Source organism: Ictalurus furcatus, chromosome 3 (assembly GCF_023375685.1).
Source record: "Ictalurus furcatus strain D&B chromosome 3, Billie_1.0, whole genome shotgun sequence".
Lineage (NCBI taxonomy): Eukaryota > Metazoa > Chordata > Actinopteri > Siluriformes > Ictaluridae > Ictalurus > Ictalurus furcatus.
In genome coordinates this window covers 13,943,267-13,966,180 of record NC_071257.1, presented here as the reverse complement: position 1 = coordinate 13,966,180, position 22,914 = coordinate 13,943,267, and the positions used below count along the sequence as shown (strand labels likewise).

The following is a 22,914-nucleotide window of genomic DNA, read 5'->3' as shown; positions in this document are numbered from 1 at the left end:
TTTTTAAATTTATTATTATTATTTTTTTTATATATATATTTGGACAAACCTTTGATCATCTTTGAAACAATGCCCATTAATAAAGTTTTTATATACTTGAACAAAACCACAAGAAAAAAAATCACGTAGATGTGATATTCTCAGAAGCTAGTATTGCCCCTTTAGCAGAAATAACTTCTTGTGGGCGTTTTGCATCATTTTTTTTTTTTTTGGACCATTCTTCCATGCAATATTCTTTCAGTTGCATGATGTTTGAGGGTTTTGTCGCATGTACTACCCATTTCAAATCCCCCCACGACATTTCAGTGGGATTCAAATCCGGGCTTTGACTTGGCCATTCCATAACCCTCCATTTCTTCTTTTCGAGCCATTCCTTGGTGGATTTGCTAGTGTGCTTAGGATCATTATCCTGTTGTAAGGGTCAACTTCAACTTCTGGGCAGATGGCCTCACATTATCTTCAAACACTCTTTGATATGATTCAGAGTTCATAGTTGAATCAATGCATGCATGCTGTTCCAGGCCCTGAGGCAGCAAAGCAACCCCAAACCATAACATTTCCACCACTGTGCTTCACAGTTGGTATGAGGTGCTTCTCTTGAAAAGCTGTTTTTGGTCTGTGCCAAACATGTCTACTGTTTTTGTGGCCAATTATCTCTCTTTGATTCGTCTGTCCAGAGCACATTATTCCAAAAGGCCTGGTCTTTGCCTATATGCTCATTAGCAAACTGTAGTCTTGCAAAGGCTTTTTCCTGGCACGCCTTTCATGCAGATCAAATTTGTGCAATCTCTTTCTGATTGTAGAAGCATGCACTCTGACACCAACAGTTGCAAGACTTACTAGCAGATCCTGTGATTTTAAAATTTTTGGATTATTGGAGACTTCTTTTTGCATCAGACTGTCTGCTCTTGGGCTGAATTTGCTGGGACGGCCAGTACTGGACAAATTGCAGGCGTTTGAAATCTGCACCATTTGTAGATTCCTAGGCATCCACAACCTTTTTTTCTGAAGGCCTTACAGAACTTGGCATGATGACACCACACACCTCATTAACAAAGGGAACACCAGACACTAGATATGAGAGGGGTATAAATAAGACTGGTTCCACCTGCACTCCCTAAGCAGGTTCTAATCACTGGCACCCAATCTTGAACACCTGATTCTAATTTTATGGATTTGAAGGTGTGATAAATGTAGGAGTGTACTTATTTTTCCATGTGTCTGGTCAGTTTTTGTTAATTTAAATTGTGAAAATGACTACAGAATGTCAATTTTATGTTTTTTTGATAGCATGCATCAACTTTATTAATAGGCACCGTTTCAAAGAGGATCAAATGTTTGCTTGTCCAAATATGTCAAAAAATGCCAACAATTTCCATGGGGTGTACTTATTTTTTTCAAATCACCCCCCAGACAGTCACACATGTTGTAGCTTTGAGTAAATGGACATATCATGTGACTCAGAACTCCATAAACTTCAACAATCCAAGAGGTTTGCACGCTATTCTGTGTCCTGAAGGCATTATATGCTCATTCAATATACTGGAGGAATGCGTGTACATCAGAGTAGCACCTTTTGAGTGTTGAACCAATGGACTTGGATAAGCTCAAGCCATTTGATTCATGTTCTATGAATATAAATGTACTTCATGCACACCACCTCCAAAATCTCTCATTTCTGCATGAAGCAATGGAAAATTACATAGAGGCCACAGCTCACACTTTACATCAAACCTTATACTGACAGAACAGGTAAAATGGGGATATATTTTGCCCTTGCTTTACCGTTGTTCTCAGTGCATTATAAATTATTATATGTTCTAGTAATAAGTTGCACATGGTCTTAAGGCAACACTGATATGTTTGCTTGTGTCCAGAGGGCTTTTATGGTCAAGGTACTCTACAATTTATGAGCAAGAGTGTTTAATGTTACTCTATGACATACTACTGTTTTCCCTACAAATATGAAAGGGCGTTATGAGTATGTTTTGTGTATGACTTGGTTACACCATCACGGATACAGGACCTATTGCATCGAAACTTTTTTTTTCGTACATGTGTGCAGAATGGCAAAACTGCTTAAATTGTGTACTATGAGACTTCGGACAAGTCATTTTCTGTATGTTTCTAAGTGATACGGGTGCAGTCCTCGGTTGCATCACAGCTGGCTACTTCTGAGAGTGGGGCAAAGATGGAGCAGGAGGAATAAACCTTGTTTTTCATGGCTGCTTATCGTTCGGCTAAGAATTTGGGTGGGAAGAAGGGGTCGAGACAGAGAAGTGAAAAATCCTTGCATTCCATTTTTTTTGTGTGTTTGTTCTAGGCTGAGTCACTGCTGAGGAGTGGGAAGGTCTGAAGAGTGAGAGAGAAGCGCCAGAAGGAGGGGGATAGCCTGCTCCATAACAGCTTCCACAGGAGAGAGAGCGAACGAGAGAGAGACACGACAAGCGAAGCGACATATAGAGAGAGACGAGAGGGAGAGCACCAGGCAGGGAGGGAGTGAGACGCTGACCCCTCCTCTCCCCTCTTCCTCTCCTCTCCTTCTTTCCTCCCCCCCTCCCTCCTCGCTCGTTCTGGAGCTGGCGTGTTGGAGTGGAGGGCACACCGTGACGGAGGCATCATGAGCGATGTCACCATCGTCAAAGAAGGCTGGGTGCAAAAGAGGGGTAAGTGTCTCGCCGCTCTCAGTTAACTAACGGGCTTGGCTTGGATTGCGCTTGTCTGCGTGTGAATGCATGTGAGAGTGTGTTGTCTCCAGGGATGGAGTCCTCTATCATGGGTGGGCTCTACTGCTGTAGTATGCCACAGCATGGCTTCAGTCACATTACGGTTGTAGATGCCAGTTTGTGGATGTGGGCGTGCCTCTGTGTGTGTGTGTGTGTGTGTGTGTGTGTGTGTGTGTGTGTTTACATATGCATGTAACTAAGTATACTTTCACACTACATAGATGTGATGTAGAACATGTGTGTTTGTGTAAGTGGTTCTGACTGACTGCTGAATCCCCTTTTGATGGGGATTTCTGAACACACACACGCGCGCACAAGCAGTCAGTCACAGGCTGTAACATGGCCTGTTTGATTTTAATGCCTGTTTGTAATAGTGCTGTCTCAGAGTCCTTTACGCTTATAAAGGGACATGGTTTGAGATCTGTGTTCCTGTGGTGGATATTTCGTAGGTCGTGGTATGTAAACACAGCTTCCATACTCACTGTACTGCGTAAATGCCAGCAGCTCTGTGTTGAACGTGAATAAAAATGTGTCCATCAGGGCCAGACTGCACACTCTGACACTCTGAGGTGGCATCTTTAATTATGGGTGGGATTTGTCTTGGGTTTTGCCTTGGGGTTTCCTGTCCATTATCAATCCCCCCCCCCTCTCTCTATCACTCTCTTTCTCTCTCTCTCTCTCTCGCTCACTGTCTAGAGCCTGTGATCTCTTTGCCCTTGTTTTACATTCAAGTGTGCTCCTTCTGTCTCTACTGATCTCAAACGAAGCAGGCTGCTGTACACCTGGTACTACCATAAACAGTTAACACGTACAAATGGGTGACGTATTAAGGAAATACAAACAGGATAAAGAGTCTTAGTAGGGTGTCGGGTCACCATGAGCCACACAAACAGCTTCAATTCTCTAGAACTGTACTGCAGGGACTACTTTCCCGAAAGATATTCCCTCAATCGGTTTTTAAAGATGATGGTTGTAGAGAGCGTTGTCTAAAACATCAGTCCAAAATCTGATGTTCAACTGGGTTTAGATCTGGTGCCCGTGAAGGCCATAGTAATATTTTTCATCCTCATCAAACCATTCAGCGAGCATGGAGGAGAGTACTCCCATCGTGATAGCAATGTTTCATCATAAGATGAAGGTGATCAATCCAAATCATTTTGTATTGTATGTCCAGCTGCAGTACAGTGTGTCACTTCTGCAGAGTACATAGCTGTTTGTGGGAACAATTCAGGCATCACAATGGTGGTTTATATTCTTTTTTTTTTGCCTCATGTGATTGGTGGCTTTTTTCACACCCTTGAACCTTAATGTATACTCTGCATCATAAGCTGCAAAAGTTGGATGATTTGGCCAAATCTCAAAGCGGTTTTGGACGCAGCCGTGCTCTCTTGTTTGCCGTCAAACGGTTGAACACTGCCATGTGTGTACGTGTCCTGTCGCAAAATGTGGTGAAAACTCCCACATGACGTTAATAGTGTGTGAGAGAGAGAGAGAGAGAGAGAACGAAAGTGTTTACATGTCTGTAATGCACTTCGATAATGTGACTAAAACAGGAATACTCCACATATCTTAATTCGATTTGTGTTTACTTCGAGTATGACTTTAATCGGATTAACGTAATCAATAATCTGTTTACATGCTAGTTTCTTAATCAGAGTATTGTCTTAATCGGGTTAATATCAGATTATTTTGTCCATGTAAACGTACTGATAGACTAATGCATAAATGTTTTTATTTTTCATGAGAAATATTTGAGACTGTCCATTTTTTTTTTTTTTTAATTGGGGGAAAAAAAACTATTGGAAGAAGAGTGATTTTCATAGTGGCTTTATTAACAACAAATATAACTGCTTTATTCTAGTCACAGTCGCCGTAAATTGTAGTGTGAATCCATCCACCCATCCATCCATCCGTCCATTTTCTGGACAACTTATCCTACACAGGGACGCAGGGAGCCTGGAGCCTATCCCAGGGAACTCAGGGCGCAAGGCAGGGGACACGTCTGGACAGGGTGCCAACCCATCGCAGGGTACAATTGCGCACATGTTCATGGACAGATGATTTGGAAATGCCAGTTAGCCTTCAACGCATGTCTTTGGACTGCTGGAGGAAACCGGATTACATGGAGGAAACCCCTGAAGCACGTGGATAACATTCAAACTCCACGCACACAGGATGGAGGTGGGATTCGAACCCCCCAACCTCGGAGGTGCGAGGCAAACGTGCTATCCACTAAACCTGTAGTGTGAATCAGTTTACTAAACATAAGTTTTTCCTCTTTCAGCTCAAGTCTACCTCTTAATGTTTTTGAAAAATGCAACTTACATGGGCGTGGATGGCTGTGTGAAGAAGGGAGGCGGAGTGTGCGTGGCAGGGGAGGAAGAGGAGGGCGAGCATTCAGAACACTTATAATAAAGATGGATAGTGACTAAAGATGGAAAGTTTGCAGTGGCAACAATTTGCAGGACTCTGATGAGCCAGAGGACTTCTCCTGAATCACCAGGGCTAAATGGAGACACAATGGATAGCAGTGCAGGTCCTCTACCCTATCTGTTTAAACCATTAACCCCTGGCGTGACTATGGAGGAAAACAAAACAAAACCGGAGGCAGCGCGGATGGGATGGGAGGAGTGTCGGAATGGTAGCTAGCTAATAGGCTCGAGTGAAAGGCGAAGACTCTTCCCTTCAACGCGGATTCTCGTTGTATAGTTTTGCACACGATGGCCCTCGGAGCTTTAAGCGGTTTAATTAGCTCAAAAGGCAAATAAAACAGTCATGGTTAAAAATTAGACACATACCTCATTTGAAGGGATGGAAAAGTCCTCAGGACTGAGTACCGCATCATTGTGTAGACGCAAACTGCTTTCATGAGCAAGTCCGAAGTCCACCTTTCTCCAGTTCTCATAGTAAATGCACTCGAACTCTTACACCACTGAAACAAACCTCTCCGACCCATTTGAACGCCTACCTCACCTACTACATCTGTAGGAAAGCACCACGTGCTGTCATGAATAATTAAGAGACAGCGTCTTCTCATAGGATAAGAACACGCAGGCTCATGAATAATTATGAGACCCCGGCGCATCATCGAAGTAGTATAGTACACTGCCACGTCACTGCCTGTAACGTCAACACGACAAGATTTTAAACCAGGAAGACGAAAATGGCAGAAAAAAAGCTCAAAATTAACCAGTTTTCTCCTACATATAAAATTATCGGAAGCTAAGATTGTCTTTTATGATGTGCGACACGAACACCTCTGTTAAAAATCTCCGAAAAGGTAGTTTAGTGTTTCATGAAGCTTTAATGAAACATGTAATTATGACCGTTTTACAGATTGCTTTGTATTTAGGAAAGACTTGCGTGGTCATCACGAAGGGGAAACGAGGAAACGAAGTTTGCTATCAAGATGAGTTACCAGCTTGCCTCTAGTGGGTTTTTTTTTGTTTTGTTTTGTTTTGGTTTTTTTTTGAAAGCGTGTAGGAATTTGCCATGCTGTTTGAATTGTGTGTGTGATACTGTGTGCAATGTGGTCAAGGTCACGCCTGGGTTGGACCCAAAGATGTAGAATGGAGAATAAGTTGATTGTGTGTGTGTGTGTGTGTGTGTGTGTGTGTGTGTGTGTGCTGGGAAACAGAGCTCGTTGTGTTGGGCTTGGCTGTCGGCCAGGATGACCCTGATCACCCTCTCCTTTTCCTTTCTTTTCCTGCTTTGTCTCCTCTACTCTGTTTCCATTATTGCTTTCTCTCCGCCTTCTCAGAGTCCTGCGCCTACCTTTAATTTCCCATTGTTGTACTGTCTCTTTCTGTTTCGTCACCTCACTTTTTCCTTAACCTTTTACCTTTTGTCTTTATAGGTGCTTTCTCCTCACCTCTGTTGTGCTAGACATACTAGAGTTTGCTCCAGCAGAAGTCTTTGGCTGTGTCCCTCGCTTGGCCTGGCCATCCATTCAGATCTCTTTTAAAAGTAGCGTTGCGTAATGGGGAAATGGACAGAGAGAGAGAGAGAATGAGCAGAGGATGACCAAACGGATGACATAGTTTCCTGTTTACTACTCCACTATGAATGGGACACTAGGAGCTCCCACCACAAACAGAGACCTATTCGGCTCTCACCAAAAACGTCCTGCCGTCTCTCTTATTCATGTTTTTTTTTTTTCTTCTTTTTCTTTTTTCTTCTTTCCCCCCACGGTGTTGTTGTTTGACCCCAGCCGCTCTGTCATACTAACACAATGGGCTGCAGTGTTAGTTGTGTTTGTGTGTTGTCCTTCTAACATACTGCATACACTTGTAACATATTGACCTGCACTTTACTGTGCTGATTTTTTAAAACTGTATTGCACTGCATACTTTATACCAAAAGAGAGAAACAAAGAGGCCGTTTGGATAAATTGATGCCATGTTGTGAAGGTGAAGTGGCATTACTAGTGTGTGTGTGTGTGTGTGTGTGTGTGTGTGGATCAGAGGCGAGACTGTAGAGCTTAGTGCTGGGCGTCACATGGCTGCCATGCTCTCTCCCGCAGGACCAGGAACACTCTGTACTGAGCAGAGGATGCAGGGACATGAATGAATCTCTCTCTCTCTCTCTCTCTCTCTCTCTGCATCAGTGTCTCAGTGCCTTTTGGACATTCATTCACACATGCAAGCTTTCCTTCATACATCACATTCCACACATGCCTTCACAAACTCTGATCACATTATTGTCACATTTATTATATCCCTTGAGGAATTTATACACTTTCAAACAGAGCTTATATACACATTTCTCTCTCTCTCTCTCTCACACACACACACACACACACACACACACACACACACACACACACACACACACACTGACCTTGCAGCCCTTGTTGCAGACTGTGCTCACTTCTTTCATGGTTAGCGGTACAAAGCTCGCAAACGTTCTATGCAGTCATCTCCTCCTCGTGATCCATGTCCTCCTCTGTCTCCTCCTCTCTTTCTTTCTCAGGGCCAAGTGAGGACATTGTGTGCGGTCTCATTTCAGAGTTTATGTGTTTTCCTCTCTGTTCTGGACTGTAAGTCATGCTGAGTGCTTTGGCCCGGCTCTAAATGCGCCACTGGGGCTGTAGCATTTTCACGGTGCACCCACTTCGTGCTCTCTCACAGTCCAGCAGTTCTTATTTGATGTAAGCCTGATGGATAGGGCTCATGGAAGGCTGATGTAACCACACCCTTATACGCAGGCTGGGAAACTGCCAGTGAGAAAGGATTGTCGGGTGAACCGAGTGGATCATGATGACAGGTGGATCATGGTCGGCTAGTTAGCTCGCTACAACTTCAGATGATGGACTTCAAACAGAACCATGTTTTGATGATAAAGTGAAGTCTAATTAGGGGTGGACAAATTATAAAGCTCAAATGTGTTGCCCAGTCTCATGTTTTAGTTGCCTAGAAACCTAATTGACTTGGCTAAAAAAAAAAAGAGGTAACGAACATAATGTGATAATGTATCGCGAGCTAGTTAGTTACGTGCGTTAATACAGACTATGGCAAACGACTGAGTATATGATTATGATTATTATCCTTTTCTAACAAAGTTTCTAAAGTAGCGCTTCGTGTTTGCGTCCTCACCAGGTTGCTGGCCAGCGTTTCTGGCTATGAGAAGTGGCGTTCTTTTCTCCCACCCATGTAACAGATATTATTCGAGCCTGGCTAGCATCTTTTTCTCTCATCATGTTTAACTGCGAACGGGAGATTTATATGTCGGCTTATTTTGTGCTACCATAGACCCATGTATCCTGGATTCTGAACGATCATCTGTCATCCATTGCAAGCAAATGAATCCACCTAGTAAAAGACATCCTACCTACGGCCAAATTGTGGTTTGGCCTATGCACGCATTTCAGAACGAGTAGCTGGCTCTTTTCAGTTTATTTATTTATTTATTTCCCTTCCATTTCAATAACCCAGACACAAACTCCGCTGGTTCCGGGTGCCTGAGCTCCTGTTTTTAAAACATTTTTTTTCCACAGCTGTCTGTGATCAAATTAAAGCAAATTTGAAGAAATGTTGCAAATCAGCAGAAACAGATCCCCCCCCCCCCCCCCCCCACACTGTATATGTCTATATTCGTTCATATGTACGAATCTACAAATCAAAATAATGCTAAATATAAACATAACTAACATCTAAATAATATGTAGCCAAGATGACTGTTAACTTATAACTGAACATATGAATTGGGAATTCAGTTAAAAAAAAAAAAAAAAAAAAAGATCTGCAAAGTTGGTGAAATTGCATTACATTATGTCAAATTAATCAAGAAAACATAAAATCTTGATCACGATTTAAAATAGTTATTTGTACTGCCCTATGATGATATATAATTTTTTTTTTTTTTAAATGGGCTGTGACTGTATAGGTTTACCAAACATGCAATAAAGGACATCTGGAATTGAATTAGCAGTTTAATAAATTTGGATGGAGGGAAGAAGACGCCGGAACACCATTAGACTCAATTTCATTAAAAGGCAATGTCTCTTTAAATAAAAAAAAAAATAAAATAAAAAAAAAAAACACTCTTTGGTTAAATGCATGCAGATTTGCTGTTTTCAATTTGGGCCTGCACCAATCTATAGACTGGAGACACAGAGACACAGACTGGCTTTACACAAAGTAGAATACAATATAATAATGCATATTGTTCGTTAATTATTACAACCACGTAGACCTTCCGCTATTTCAGTCGCCTGCTATAGACGGTGTAATAAACCACAATTGCTTTGGTTAGCTGTGAGGTTCTAGCAATTTATTTTTTTTGGGTCAAATTAATGCAGGCCACTCAATAACCGTGTCGAATCACAGTTGTCTTAAGGTTTATTGCAGTGTGTAACAATATATACAATATGCTGCTTTGTCGACATCAGGGAGCCCTGGGATATTAGCATGTCAGCTATTTAGCACAATTGTGTAGTATTCTTCCAATGGTCCTCTGAACTTCTCATTCATTTAACTCTCGCATCTGATGCTCACTCTATTTGTTTGAAGCAGCAGTGAGTGGAGCACTACAGTGGCGTGCGACACCCAAATGTGCCTGCCACTTCCTTTTATGGCCACACACGTGCACACACTTCTATGCACCCTCACACACTCAGTGCCGCTTTGCTTTTCTGCCTGCCAGCTAGTATGTGTTTTAAACCAGTACTGGCACATAAGAATGCAACAGCAACTTCAGTCCCGACTCTGTGACTGTTTTTGTGTGTTTGTGTGTGTGTGTGAGAGACAGAGAGAGGGAACGTAGTGTGCATGGGGGGTGATCCAGGGGTCAGGCGACAGAGCGGGTCAAGGCTGACTCACTGCACACTTCAACCTAACTGACTGCAGCGTTAGTCATTCTTCTGATACGTGGAGAGAGAGCGAGAGGGGGAAAGTGTAGAGCGAAGACCTGAGATGGAGAAAGACTGTTAAAGACAGATACAGTGCCCTCCACTAATATTGGCCCCCTTGGTAAATATGAGCAAAGAAAGCTATGAACATTTCTTTATTGTTTAACCTTTTGATCTTTTGTTTAAAAAAAAAAAAAAAAAAATCACAAAAATATTCTGCTCTCATGGATATCATACAATTGCAAACAAAACACAAGTTTATCCAAAAAAAAAAAATTTGTTAAATATAGGTGTGCAACAATTATTGGCACCCTTTTAGTCAATACTTTGTGCTACCTCTCTTGCCAAGATAACAGCTCTGAGTCTTCTCCTATAATGCCTGATGAGGTTGGAGAATACATGGCAAGGGATCTGAGACCATTCCTCCATACAGAATCTCTCCAGATGCTTCAAATTTCAAGGTCCACGCTGGTGGACTCTCCTCCTCAGTTCTCCAGCTGTGATCCTTGGAGATTTTTTGGCCACTCGAACCATCCTCTTCAGTGTGTTGAGACAATATAGACATACGTCCAATTCTAGGTTGATTCATAACATTTCCAGTTGACTAGAATTTCTTAATTATTGCCCTGATGGTGGAAATGGGCTTTCAATGCTTGTGCTATTTTCTTATAGCCACTTCCATTTTGTGAAGCTCAACAACCTTTTACTGCACATCACAGCTATATTCCTTGGTCTTACCCATTGTTATGAATGACTAAGGGAATTTGGCCTATGTGTTACCTCTTATTAATATTCCTGTGAAACAGGAAGTCATGGTTGAACAATTTCCTGTTCCAAGTCACCCAGATGTACTAAAAATGTAAAATATCAATGGGAATATACTTCAAATATATTTTTCTCAAATTAATTCATAGGTGCCAATAATTGTATCACACATATTTAACAAAGATATTTTTTTTGATAAACCTGTGTTTTGTTTGCAATTGTTTATCCATGAGAGCAGAGTATTTTTGTGAATTTTTTGAAAAAAGATTAAACAATAAGGACAATTTTTCACATCCTTCTTTGCTCATATTTACCAAGGGTGCCAATATTAGTGGAGGGCACTATATGAGAGTTGTATAACTATCGCACCCTTTGGCGAAACAGAGGCCGACAGGATGAGAACGAGACCGAGCGAGGACACAGACAGATTCCAGGACACGCTCAGTTTATGGTTTAGATGCAAGCTTTCCAGGACTTAGAGTTAGAGACGGCGAGAGAGGGAGGGCAAGGAGAAGAGATAAAATTGTACACTCCATGTCCCCAGGAGGAGAGGGCTGAGGCTGATGACGCACTTCCTCACCTCTCGGCGATCTATCTGTCTGCCTTGCGTCCGTGCATGTTTTAGTGATGAGATAATGATGCGCTGGGTGGGTGAGTGTGTCCAAGCCTCTTAGAAGTCAAGCGTGTCCTGTTGAGTATCGCTGAGCAGGAAGCTTAAACCAGCGTCAGTGGTTTACCAGTGCGCATGCATCACTGCTCTTTAACGGGGGTGCGTAAGATACAATTAAGCTTTCTTTTGTTTGCATCCAGTCACGCGGCTCTACCTGCTGTGTCTCGAGTGTCACTGGTCTAATGTCAGGACGGTGCAGAATGCCACAACATGCCACCAGGGAGATCTGCTGACTTGCAGCTCTTTGATAGCAGGGATATGAGATGAATGAACTTTCTGATAGCGCTTTTAGAAAAGGTCAAAGACGGCCACCTCCAGGCAAATAGTGATGTTAGTCCACATGACTGGAGATGCTTTTGTGGAATCTTAGTGCCTGTGTACTTGTATGCTTGATTTGGATTTTTGCTCAGTTTAATTCCTCAGTCAGTAATGTAGGGGTAGCCCTTCTCACAACTTCATGATGAGCCATTAGGTAAATTGGGAATACGCGGCAGAACTGGTGTTTGCCGATGCAAGCCAAGCACTCCAACACGGTGCACCCGCTGAGCACGGACTATCATCTTACCCCCCTGCAACGAGTATGCAGCCAGCCAGCCGGCCTGCTGCTGACACGCACCTGCTTTCAGCTGTACAACATCCTCCCCTCTATTTTTTAAAGTGTTTCATCAATCTTTCATGTGAAATACCACAAGTGGTCTGTCAGTGGGCTTCTACTGCGCATCGTTATTCCCCCTGGGCCAAAATATCCCCCTGCAGGATGGTGAAGTGTATTTTCTGCCCATGGAGTGTTCTCTGTTTTACCCCATCATTCCTGATCAAACTCACATGCAAAAGTACACAGAAAGCAATTTGTTTCACATCAGGGATAATCAAAGAGTTTGCCAAGCCCCAGCTATGTGAATCAGTCACTTGGCGGATGTTGTTTGGGGGGGAAGGGGAGAACATGTCTGACATCTTTCCCATCTTAGACTTCCTGTGTGAAAGTTGGTCTTTGTGGATGAAAATAGCTTTGCCTCTGCAGCTTCCTCTGCCTGCTGTTCTCCATCTCAGCAGCTGACGAGAGACAGACAGACACAGGGATGTGGGAGAGAGACAGACAGAGAAAAAGAGAGATGCAGGAATGTGGAAGAGAGAGAGGGAGACACAGAGGGACACAGGAATGTGGGGGAGAGAGGGAGAGACAGTGGGACAAAGGAATGTGGGGGAGAGAGAGGGAGACACAGAGGGACAAAGGAATGTGGGGGAGAGAGAGGGAGACACAGAGGGACAAAGGAATTTGGGGGAGAGAGAGGGAGACACAGAGGGACAAAGGAATGTGGGGGAGAGAGAGGGAGACACAGAGGGACAAAGGAATGTGGGGGAGAGAAAGGGAGACACAGAGGGACAAAGGAATGTGGGGGAGAGAGAGGGAGACACAGAGGGACAAAGGAATGTGGGGGAGAGACAGACACAGAAAAAGAGAGATGCAGGAATGTGGGAGAATGAGAGGCCACTTTATGGGAAGGCGACAGTGTTGTGGCAGAGAGACAAAGACAGGGATGTGGGCGAGCGGCAGGGACGCAGGGATGTGGGCGAGCGGCAGGGACGCGGGGATGTGGGCGAGCGGCAGGGACGCGGGGATGTGGGCGAGCGGCAGGGACGGGGGTTGTGGGCGAGCGGCAGGGACACAGGGAGAGGAATGGATAAGGGAGAGAGACATACGTGGTGGTGGGAGAGTGACGGAGACACTGAGAGAAAGGGATGTGGGCGAGAGACAGACACAGAGACACGCATATCAGAGAGAGACCGAGACGTGTAGAGAGAAATGCATGTGGATGAAACCGAGTGATACAGAGATGTGGGAGAAAGACAGACAGACTCTGAAAGAGACCGACAGATTCAAAGAATCACAAAGTGATGTGGAAGAAAAAAAGTTCTTAAGTGGAAATTGATTCATGTCGGATAGAACGTGATTTGCATTTGCCATTTGTCTCAGAAATACAGTAAGTATATTTGTGTTAATAATCTGACTAATGGATCAAAGTACAGGTGCTGTAATGTGTGAGACGGGCAGAGATGGCCAGCATCTCTAAAATGTGGACAAAACATCTGTCAGAAGTGATGATGATATTATGATTATTATTATTATTATTATTAATAATAATAAATTCTAAAAGCAGTTCCCCAGCCACAGCTGCATGACTGAGTAAACCAACTGTTTCCAAACAGTAAAGTGTGTATAGTTGACTACAATAACCACCTAATATACGCTCAGGCTGACTTCAGTCTTTAGGTTTGCTGTTAACGTTCACTGGACCCGCTATCTACTATGAAACTGGGACACAGTGCTGCTGCAAGTAAAAAAAAAAAATGCTTTCTTTAAGCCTCATTTCATTGTAATGCTGGATGGTTTTCTGGGAAGGTTCTCTTTTAATATCGATTGGGGAACAGTCATTTAAGAATGTCAAAACAACACACATACATACACACACACACATGTGCAATGGGCCACTTTCATCAATCTCTGAGTGAAGTTGTGTGTAAATGATTGTGTGAACCAGACTGAACTAAGAAATTACACCAGATCCATACAAGTTTCTTCAAATCTTCAACTCTGATTTTCTTCTTATTCCCATGTGCGTGTTGACGAACGTCAATCACCCGTATGTTACCGGGCGCGTGCATGCCACGGCTGCTTTGCGTTTTGTGACGCTCAGAAAACTCCATAAAAAGGTTCGAAAAGTTCACAGAGCAGAACGTGCGAAATGCCGCTGAACGGGCCAAAAAAAAAAAAAAAAATTTTCTCTGAGGCAGAAGTTGAAGTCATTTTGACTCACGTCTATGTGACCGTATAAAATGTTATTTATTGTGTCCGGCGCAGTCACAGCACCTGAAAAGGGCAAAAAAATGGAGAGAAATTATGGAGGTGAATTCCACGTCAAACGAAGTCAAAAGGAAATGGTTTGACACAAAAATGGAGTGAAAAAAAACAAACAAACCATGATGATGCTTAAAAAAAAAAAAAGCTTTTAAAAGGCTTACATACTCTGGAAAATAAAAATAATAACATGCTGGTCTCCAAGTATCTGTTGCCTCCTGAGGGCTCATGTGCTACCGCTTCCAGTAATATCAGTTCTGCCATTTGTACAGTAGCACGTCTGTTTATAACCAGCGTCTACACAGAACGGTGCATCCCCTTCTATATGTAGCTTCATCTTAAGTCAACAACTAGCATTATTCCTTTTCAATGCCAGAGTTTTAACATCCCTTTCTCACTGTGTCTCTGTGCCCCTGTGTCTCCCTGTCTCTCTCGCACATCCCTGTCTCTCTCGCACATCCCTGTCTCTCTCTCACATCCCTGTGTCTGTCTCTCTTCCACATCCCTTTCTCTCTGTCCCTCTCCCATATCCCTGTGGCTCTCTCTGTCTCTCTCCCATATCCCTGTGTGTGTATCTCTTCCATATCCTTGTCTCTCTGTCTCTGTCCCACATCCCTTTCTCTCTGTCTCTCTCCCACATCCCTGTGGCTCTCTGTTTCTCTCCAACGTCCCTGTGTCTCTCTGTTTCTCTCCCATATCGCTGTGTCTCTCTGTCTCTCTCCCACATCCCTGTGTCTCTCTCCCACGTGCCTGTCTCTCTCTTCTATGTCCCTGTCTCTCTGTCTCCCTCCCGCATCATTGTTTAAATCGACAAGATACAAAAGTTTTTTAGAATTTTAGATTTTCGTACCAAGTTTTTTGTGCTGGTGCTCATAAGAGCTATTTATGTGTAAATCAGATCATATCCAGCTTGGTATTAACTGATTGCTGCGGTCGATCGAAAAACAGAGATATACTGCCCTGTGCACAGTATGTGGTCTGCGTGAGCTCTATAAATAAAGGCATATTTCCTTTGTGAATGTTGGCCTACTTTGTATAGAAATACGGTAGCAATATGGTGCTCCGGAAGGCATTGTTTAGTGCGACTCCTGTTTTGTATCTGTTTAGAACACGTTATCTGTTCAATCTGAATAATGTGTTTTATACAGTAACATTCCTAAATTGATCACCAGATCTCAACCCAACTGAACATGTACGTGATATTTTATACCAGCATGTTGGACAGCGCTCTCCATCACCATCATCTAAACACCAAATAAGGGAATATCTTTCGGAAGAATGGCTTAATGGTCATATGTCTACAGCAGTTCCAGAGAATCTATGCCATGGCCAACTGAAGCTGTTCTCTTGGCTCAAAATGGCCTGACACCTTCCTTAAGACTCTTTATTATTTTTTTCTTTCAATCTTCAGTTCCTTTTCTGGCCTGTTTACTGAATGAACGGGCATGATGCACCTTTTCCTTACTAAGTAACGAAGTAGTCTCCTCTCCGGCTTTTCAAGACATTCTGTGCGTTTGTGTCTCTGCATGAATACTTGGCCTATATAAAGGGAGGAGTTACTAATCAAGGACTTCGCTTACATTGTCCGTGCTCATTGAATACCCAAAGTTGTGTGTAGTAGAGCGAATAGCGGACTGAATGGCGGTTGTCATCCTGGAGCCTTGTAGGAAGTGCGTTGTTGGAGCGTGGCAATCGGTCATTCATAATCTCTAGCTGAGAGACTAATGGGGTGCTGTAGCGTGAGCTGGTTCACACTGATTTTAAACATGCTATGGAGCTGAAGGTTTCAGTCCAGGGGTATGACTGATGCCTCTGCTGCCAGGTCATTGTGGTTGAGCTACTGTACCACAGTGGCAGAGAGAGAAGTCATTTCTCTGAATTCTTTAGACAAGATGGCCTTTGTGATCTCAAATGTCACTTTTTTTTCCACCCCCTCATCATAAGCATTATCAAAAAGATCTCATCCTCTAACAGTGACTGGTAAATAATGCTGAAACAGGATATGCAAAAAGCTGTTCACTAACAACAGGCTGTTTTTACTATAGACTTGTCAGGGGCACTTGGTGGCATTTTCATATGTTTGATAGTAATCCTTCATTGGAAATGTTTTCCTTGTATTTGTTTATCAGGCTTGCGCCCTATTTAGAACTGAATATCCACACATGGCTCTTAATCATCAGGCAAATAAGTTTAAGCCAGAAGAGTATGCGGCATGTTGTTGCTGTGCGTGAGCTATGCGGTGTGATGGTGTGGGTGTGTTGAGACAGCGTGCTGTAGAATGCAGGAGGGTGAGAGTACAGACTGAGCTGAGCTGAACCGAGTGAGGCTTTGCTAGGTTCAGTGGGTTCAATGCTGCTCGAGCCGGCGCCGATCGGGCGTGTATGCCAAAACACTCCCGATATCAATCACCCCACCGCTGTCTTTGTTGCACCCTTTTTCTTCCCCTCTGGCTCCGATCTTTTACTTTCTGTGTCTCTCTAGTTCTAGTTTTTTGTTTTTCAGCTCTACAAAAACACCTTCATCCTTTCTCTCTCTTTATTTCTTACTATTTTATATAGGCTTGTATTTCCATAAACTCAGGAACCCCTGATTGAAAGTAGACTGAGACATGTGAACTCGCTATGCACCATGCTCATAGTGCCTGCACCAAGGAAGCAGACACTAGGGGTTTTGTGGTGATTAACACACACAAACACACACAGTATTGCTACACAAACTCTCATCCGGAAGAAAGACTTCAATGCAGTGTTTTACAAACTGGATCATTGTTGTTGGCTTAATCATTTCGACTGTGACGACTGTGTGAATACCGTTTTCCTTAGTTGTTGAGGATTAGCTGTTACTAAGTCACAGGCAAACACCGTTTTGGTGTCTGATTTCATAAAGTAATACAGTGATCAGCACCTGCAGCTTTGTTGTCTCAAAGCCAGCATTTCCTATGAACACGACTTCACTTAAGCCGGCTTTGCGCTGTATGATTTTCAGCCTTAGGATACGAAGCGTGACGACGTGCTCACCAGTGGCCGATTTTAGTGCTATTGCGACCAGTGTTCTGGGAGGCATGGTGGTTTAGGGTTTGATTCCTGCCTCCGCCTTGTGTGTGCGGAGTTCGCATGTTCTCCCCGTGCTTCAGGGGTTTCCTGTGGGTACTTCTGTTTCTTTCCCCCCAGTCCAAAGAAATGCATTGTAGGCTGATCGGCATCTCTGAATTGTCCGGTGTGTGTGTGTGTGTGTGTGTGTGTGAGAGAGAGAGATTGTGCCCTGCGATGGGTTGGCATCCCTGTGGGATGTGGGGGAGAGAGAGAGAGAGACACGCACAGGGATGTGGGAGAGAGAGAGAGAGAGAGAGAGAGAGAGAGAGAGAGAGAGAGAGAGACACGCACAGGGATGTGTGGGGGAGAGAGAGAGAGAGAGAGAGAGAGAGAGACGCACAGGGATGTGTGGGGGAGAGAGAGAGAGAGAGAGAGAGAGAGAGAGACACGCACAGGGATGTGGGGGAGAGAGAGAGAGAGAGAGAGAGAGAGAGAGACACGCACAGGGATGTGGGGGAGAGAGAGAGAGAGAGAGACACGCACAGGGATGTGGGGGGAGAGAGAGACACGCACAGGGATGTGGGGGGGGGGGAGCGAGAGAGACACGCACAGGGATGTGGGGGGGGAGAGCGAGAGAGACACGCACAGGGATGTGTGGGGGAGAGAGAGAGAGAGACACGCACAGGGATGTGGGAGAGAGAGAGAGAGAGAGACACGCACAGGGATGTGTGGGGGAGAGAGAGAGAGAGAGAGACGCACAGGGATGTGGGGGGAGAGAGAGAGAGAGAGAGAGAGACGCACAGGGATGTGTGGGGGAGAGAGAGAGAGAGAGAGACACGCACAGGGATGTGTGGGGGAGAGAGAGAGAGAGAGAGAGACACGCACAGGGATGTGTGGGGGAGAGGGAGAGGGAGAGAGAGAGAGAGAGAGACACGCACAGGGATGTGTGGGGGAGAGGGAGAGAGAGAGAGAGAGAGACACGCACAGGGATGTGTGGGGGAGAGAGAGAGAGAGAGAGACGCACAGGGATGTGGGGGAGAGAGAGAGAGAGAGACACGCACAGGGATGTGGGAGAGAGAGAGAGACACGCACAGGGATGTGGGGGGGAGAGAGAGACACGCACAGGGATGTGGGGGGGGAGAGCGAGAGAGAGACACGCACAGGGATGTGGGGGGGGGAGAGCGAGAGAGAGACACGCACAGGAATGTGGGGGGGAGAGAGAGAGAGAGAGAGAGAGAGACGCACAGGGATGTGTGGGGGAGAGAGAGAGAGAGAGAGACACGCACAGGGATGTGGGAGAGAGAGCGAGAGAGAGACACGCACAGGGATGTGGGGGGGAGAGAGACACGCACAGGGATGTGGGAGAGAGAGACGCACAGGGATGTGGGGGAGAGAGAGAGACGCACAGGGATGTGGGGGAGAGAGAGAGAGACGCACAGGGGCGTGGGGGGGAGAGAGAGAGACGCACAGGGGCGTGGGGGGGAGAGAGAGAGACGCACAGGGACGTGGGGGGAGAGAGCGAGAGAGACACGCACAGGGACGTGGGGGGGGGAGAGAGACACGCACAGGGACGTGGGGGAGAGAGAGAGACACGCACAGGGACGTGGGGGAGAGAGAGAGACACGCACAGGGACGTGGGGGAGAGAGAGAGACACGCACAGGGACGTGGGGGAGAGAGAGAGAGACACGCACAGGGACGTGGGGGAGAGGGAGAGACACGCACAGGGACGTGGGGGAGAGGGAGAGACACGCACAGGGACGTGGGGGAGAGGGAGAGAGACGCACAGGGACGTGGGGGAGAGGGAGAGAGACGCACAGGGACGTGGGGGAGAGGGAGAGAGACGCACAGGGACGTGGGGGAGAGGGAGAGAGACGCACAGGGACGTGGGGGAGAGGGAGAGACACGCACAGGGACGTGGGGGAGAGGGAGCGGGAGAGAGACACGCACAGGGACGTGGGGGAGAGGGAGCGGGAGAGAGACACGCACAGGGACGTGGGGGAGAGGGAGAGACACGCACAGGGACGTGGGGGAGAGGGAGAGACACGCACAGGGACGTGGGGGAGAGGGAGAGACACGCACAGGGACGTGGGGGAGAGGGAGAGACACGCACAGGGACGTGGGGGAGAGGGAGAGACACGCACAGGGACGTGGGGGAGAGGGAGAGACACGCACAGGGACGTGGGGGAGAGGGAGAGACACGCACAGGGACGTGGGGGAGAGGGAGAGACACGCACAGGGACATGGGGGAGAGGGAGAGCCAGGGATGTGGGGGAGAGAGACAGGGATGTGGGGGAGAGAGACAGGCTTCTGGGGGAGCGAGACACGCACAGGGACGTGGGGGAGCGAGACACGCACAGGGACGTGGGGGAGCGAGACAGGGATGTGGGGGAGCGAGACACGCACAGGGACGTGGGGGAGAGGGAGAGACACGCACAGGGACATGGGGGAGAGGGAGAGCCAGGGATGTGGGGGAGAGAGACAGGGATGTGGGGGAGAGAGACAGGCTTCTGGGGGAGCGAGACACGCACAGGGACGTGGGGGAGCGAGAGACACGCACAGGGACGTGGGGGAGAGGGAGAGACACGCACAGGGACGTGGGGGAGAGGGAGAGACACGCACAGGGACGTGGGGGAGAGGGAGAGACACGCACAGGGACGTGGGGGAGAGGGAGAGACACGCACAGGGACGTGGGGGAGAGGGAGAGACACGCACAGGGACGTGGGGGAGAGGGAGAGACACGGATGTGGGGGAGAGGGAGAGACAGGGACGTGTGGGTGAGAGAGACAGGGATGTGGGGGAGCGAGACACGCACAGGGATGTGGGGGAGCGAGACACGGATGTGGGGGAGCGAGACAGGGATGTGGGGGAGCGAGACACGCACAGGGATGTGGGGGAGCGAGACACGCACAGGGATGTGGGGGAGAGAGACAGGGATGTGGGGGAGCGAGACGCACGGGGATGTGGGGGAGAGAGACAGGGATGTGGGGGAGCGAGACGCACAGGGATGTGGGGGAGTGAGACAGGGATGTGGGGGAGCGAGACACGCACAGGGATGTGGGGGAGAGAGACACGCACAGGGATGTGTGGGAGAGAGACACGGATGTGTGGGAGAGAGACACGGATGTGTGGGAGAGAGACACGCACAGGGATGTGTGGGAGAGAGACACGGATGTGTGGGAGAGAGACACGCACAGGGATGTGGGGGGGGGAGAGCGAGAGAGAGACACGCACAGGGATGTGGGGGGGGAGAGCGAGAGAGAGACACGCACAGGGATGTGGGGGGGAGAGAGCAAGAGAGAGACACGCACACGGATGTGTGGGAGAGAGACACGGATGTGTGGGAGAGAGACACGCACAGGGATGTGGGGGGGGAGAGCGAGAGAGAGACACGCACAGGGATGTGGGGGGGGAGAGCGAGAGAGAGACACGCACAGGGATGTGGGGGGGGAGAGCGAGAGAGAGACACGCACAGGGATGGGGGGGGAGAGCGAGAGAGAGACACGCACAGGGATGAGGGGGGGAGAGAGCGAGACACGCACAGGGATGTGGGGGGGAGAGAGCGAGAGAGAGACACGCACAGGGATGTGGGGGGGAGAGAGCGAGAGAGAGACACGCACAGGGATGTGGGGGGGAGAGAGCGAGACACGCACAGGGATGTGGGGGGGAGAAAGCGAGAGAGACACGCACAGGGATGTGGGGGGGAGAGAGCAAGAGAGAGACACGCACAGGGATGCGGGGGAGAGGGAGAGACACGCACAGGGATGCGGGGGAGAGGGAGAGACACGCACAGGGATGCGGGGGAGAGGGAGAGACTCGCACAGGGATGCGGGGGAGAGGGAGAGACTCGCACAGGGATGCGGGGGAGAGGGAGAGACACGCACAGGGATGCGGGGGAGAGGGAGAGACACGCACAGGGATGCGGGGGAGAGGGAGAGACACGCACAGGGATGCGGGGGAGAGACACGCACAGGGATGTGGGGGGGAGACTCGCGAGAGAGAGACACGCACAGGGATGTGGGGGGGAGACTCGCGAGAGAGAGACACGCACAGGGATGTGGGGGGGGAGAGCGAGAGAGAGACACGCACAGGGATGTGGGGGGGGAGAGCGAGAGAGAGACACGCACAGGGATGTGGGGGGGAGAGAGAGAGACACGCACAGGGATGTGGGGGGGAGAGAGAGACACGCACAGGGATGTGGGGGGGAGAGACAGGGATGTGGGGGAGAGAGACATGCACAGGGATTTGGGGGAGAGAGACAGGGATGTGGGGGAGAGAGACATGCACAGGGATGTGGGGGAGAGACACGCACAGGGATGCAGGAGAGAGGGAGAGAGACACGCACAGGGATGCGGGAGAGAGGGAGAGAGACACGCACAGGGATGCAGGAGAGAGGGAGAGAGACACGCACAGGGATGCGGGAGAGAGGGAGAGAGACACGCACAGGGATGCGGGGGGGAGACTCGCGAGAGAGAGACACGCACAGGGATGTGGGGGGGAGACTCGCGAGAGAGAGACACGCACAGGGATGTGGGGGGGGGAGAGCGAGAGAGAGACACGCACAGGGATGTGGGGGGGGAGAGCGAGAGAGAGACACGCACAGGGATGTGGGGGGGGGAGAGCGAGAGAGAGACACGCACAGGGATGTGGGGGGGAGAGAGCGAGAGAGAGACACGCACAGGGATGTGGGGGGGAGAGAGAGACACGCACAGGGATGTGGGGGAGCGTGAGAGAGACACGCACAGGGATGTGGGGGAGCGAGAGAGCGACACGCACAGGGAGGTGGGGGAGAGAGAGAGAGAGACACGCACAGGGAGGTGGGGGAGAGAGAGAGAGACACGCACAGGGATGTGGGGGGGAGAGGGAGAGACCCGCACAGGGATGTGGGGGGGAGAGGGAGAGACCCGCACAGGGATGCGGGGGAGAGGGAGAGACACGCACAGGGATGCGGGGGAGAGGGAGAGACTCGCACAGGGATGCGGGGGAGAGGGAGAGACACGCACAGGGATGCGGGGGAGGGGGAGAGACACGCACAGGGATGCGGGGGAGGGGGAGAGACACGCACAGGGATGCGGGGGAGGGGGAGAGACACGCACAGGGATGCGGGGGAGAGACACGCACAGGGATGGGGGGAGAGAGGGAGAGACACGCACAGGGATGTGGGGGGGAGAGAGCGAGAGAGAGAGACACGCACAGGGATGTGGGGGGGAGAGAGCGAGAGCGAGAGACACGCAGAGGGATGTGGGGGGGAGACTCGCGAGAGAGAGACACGCACAGGGATGTGGGGGGGAGACTCGCGAGAGAGAGACACGCACAGGGATGTGGGGGGGGAGAGCGAGAGAGAGACGCACAGGGATGTGGGGGGGAGAGAGAGAGACACGCACAGGGATGTGGGGGGGAGAGAGAGACACGCACAGGGATGTGGGGGGGAGAGACAGGGATGTGGGGGAGAGAGACATGCACAGGGATTTGGGGGAGAGAGACAGGGATGTGGGGGAGAGAGACATGCACAGGGATG

General features: G+C 48.1%; 1 protein-coding gene across 1 annotated transcript in view; it reads left to right on the top strand.

Annotated features, from left to right (window-relative positions):
• The window catches only part of akt3a (v-akt murine thymoma viral oncogene homolog 3a), a 120,520-nt gene that overhangs the window by 21,175 nt on the left and 76,431 nt on the right, over window positions 1–22,914 (top strand). The window contains exon 2 of the mRNA XM_053620869.1: window positions 2,324–2,666. Within this exon, the coding sequence (XP_053476844.1) occupies window positions 2,621–2,666 (46 nt within the window). The 5' untranslated portion in view covers window positions 2,324–2,620. The remainder of the gene's footprint in view (window positions 1–2,323; window positions 2,667–22,914) is intronic.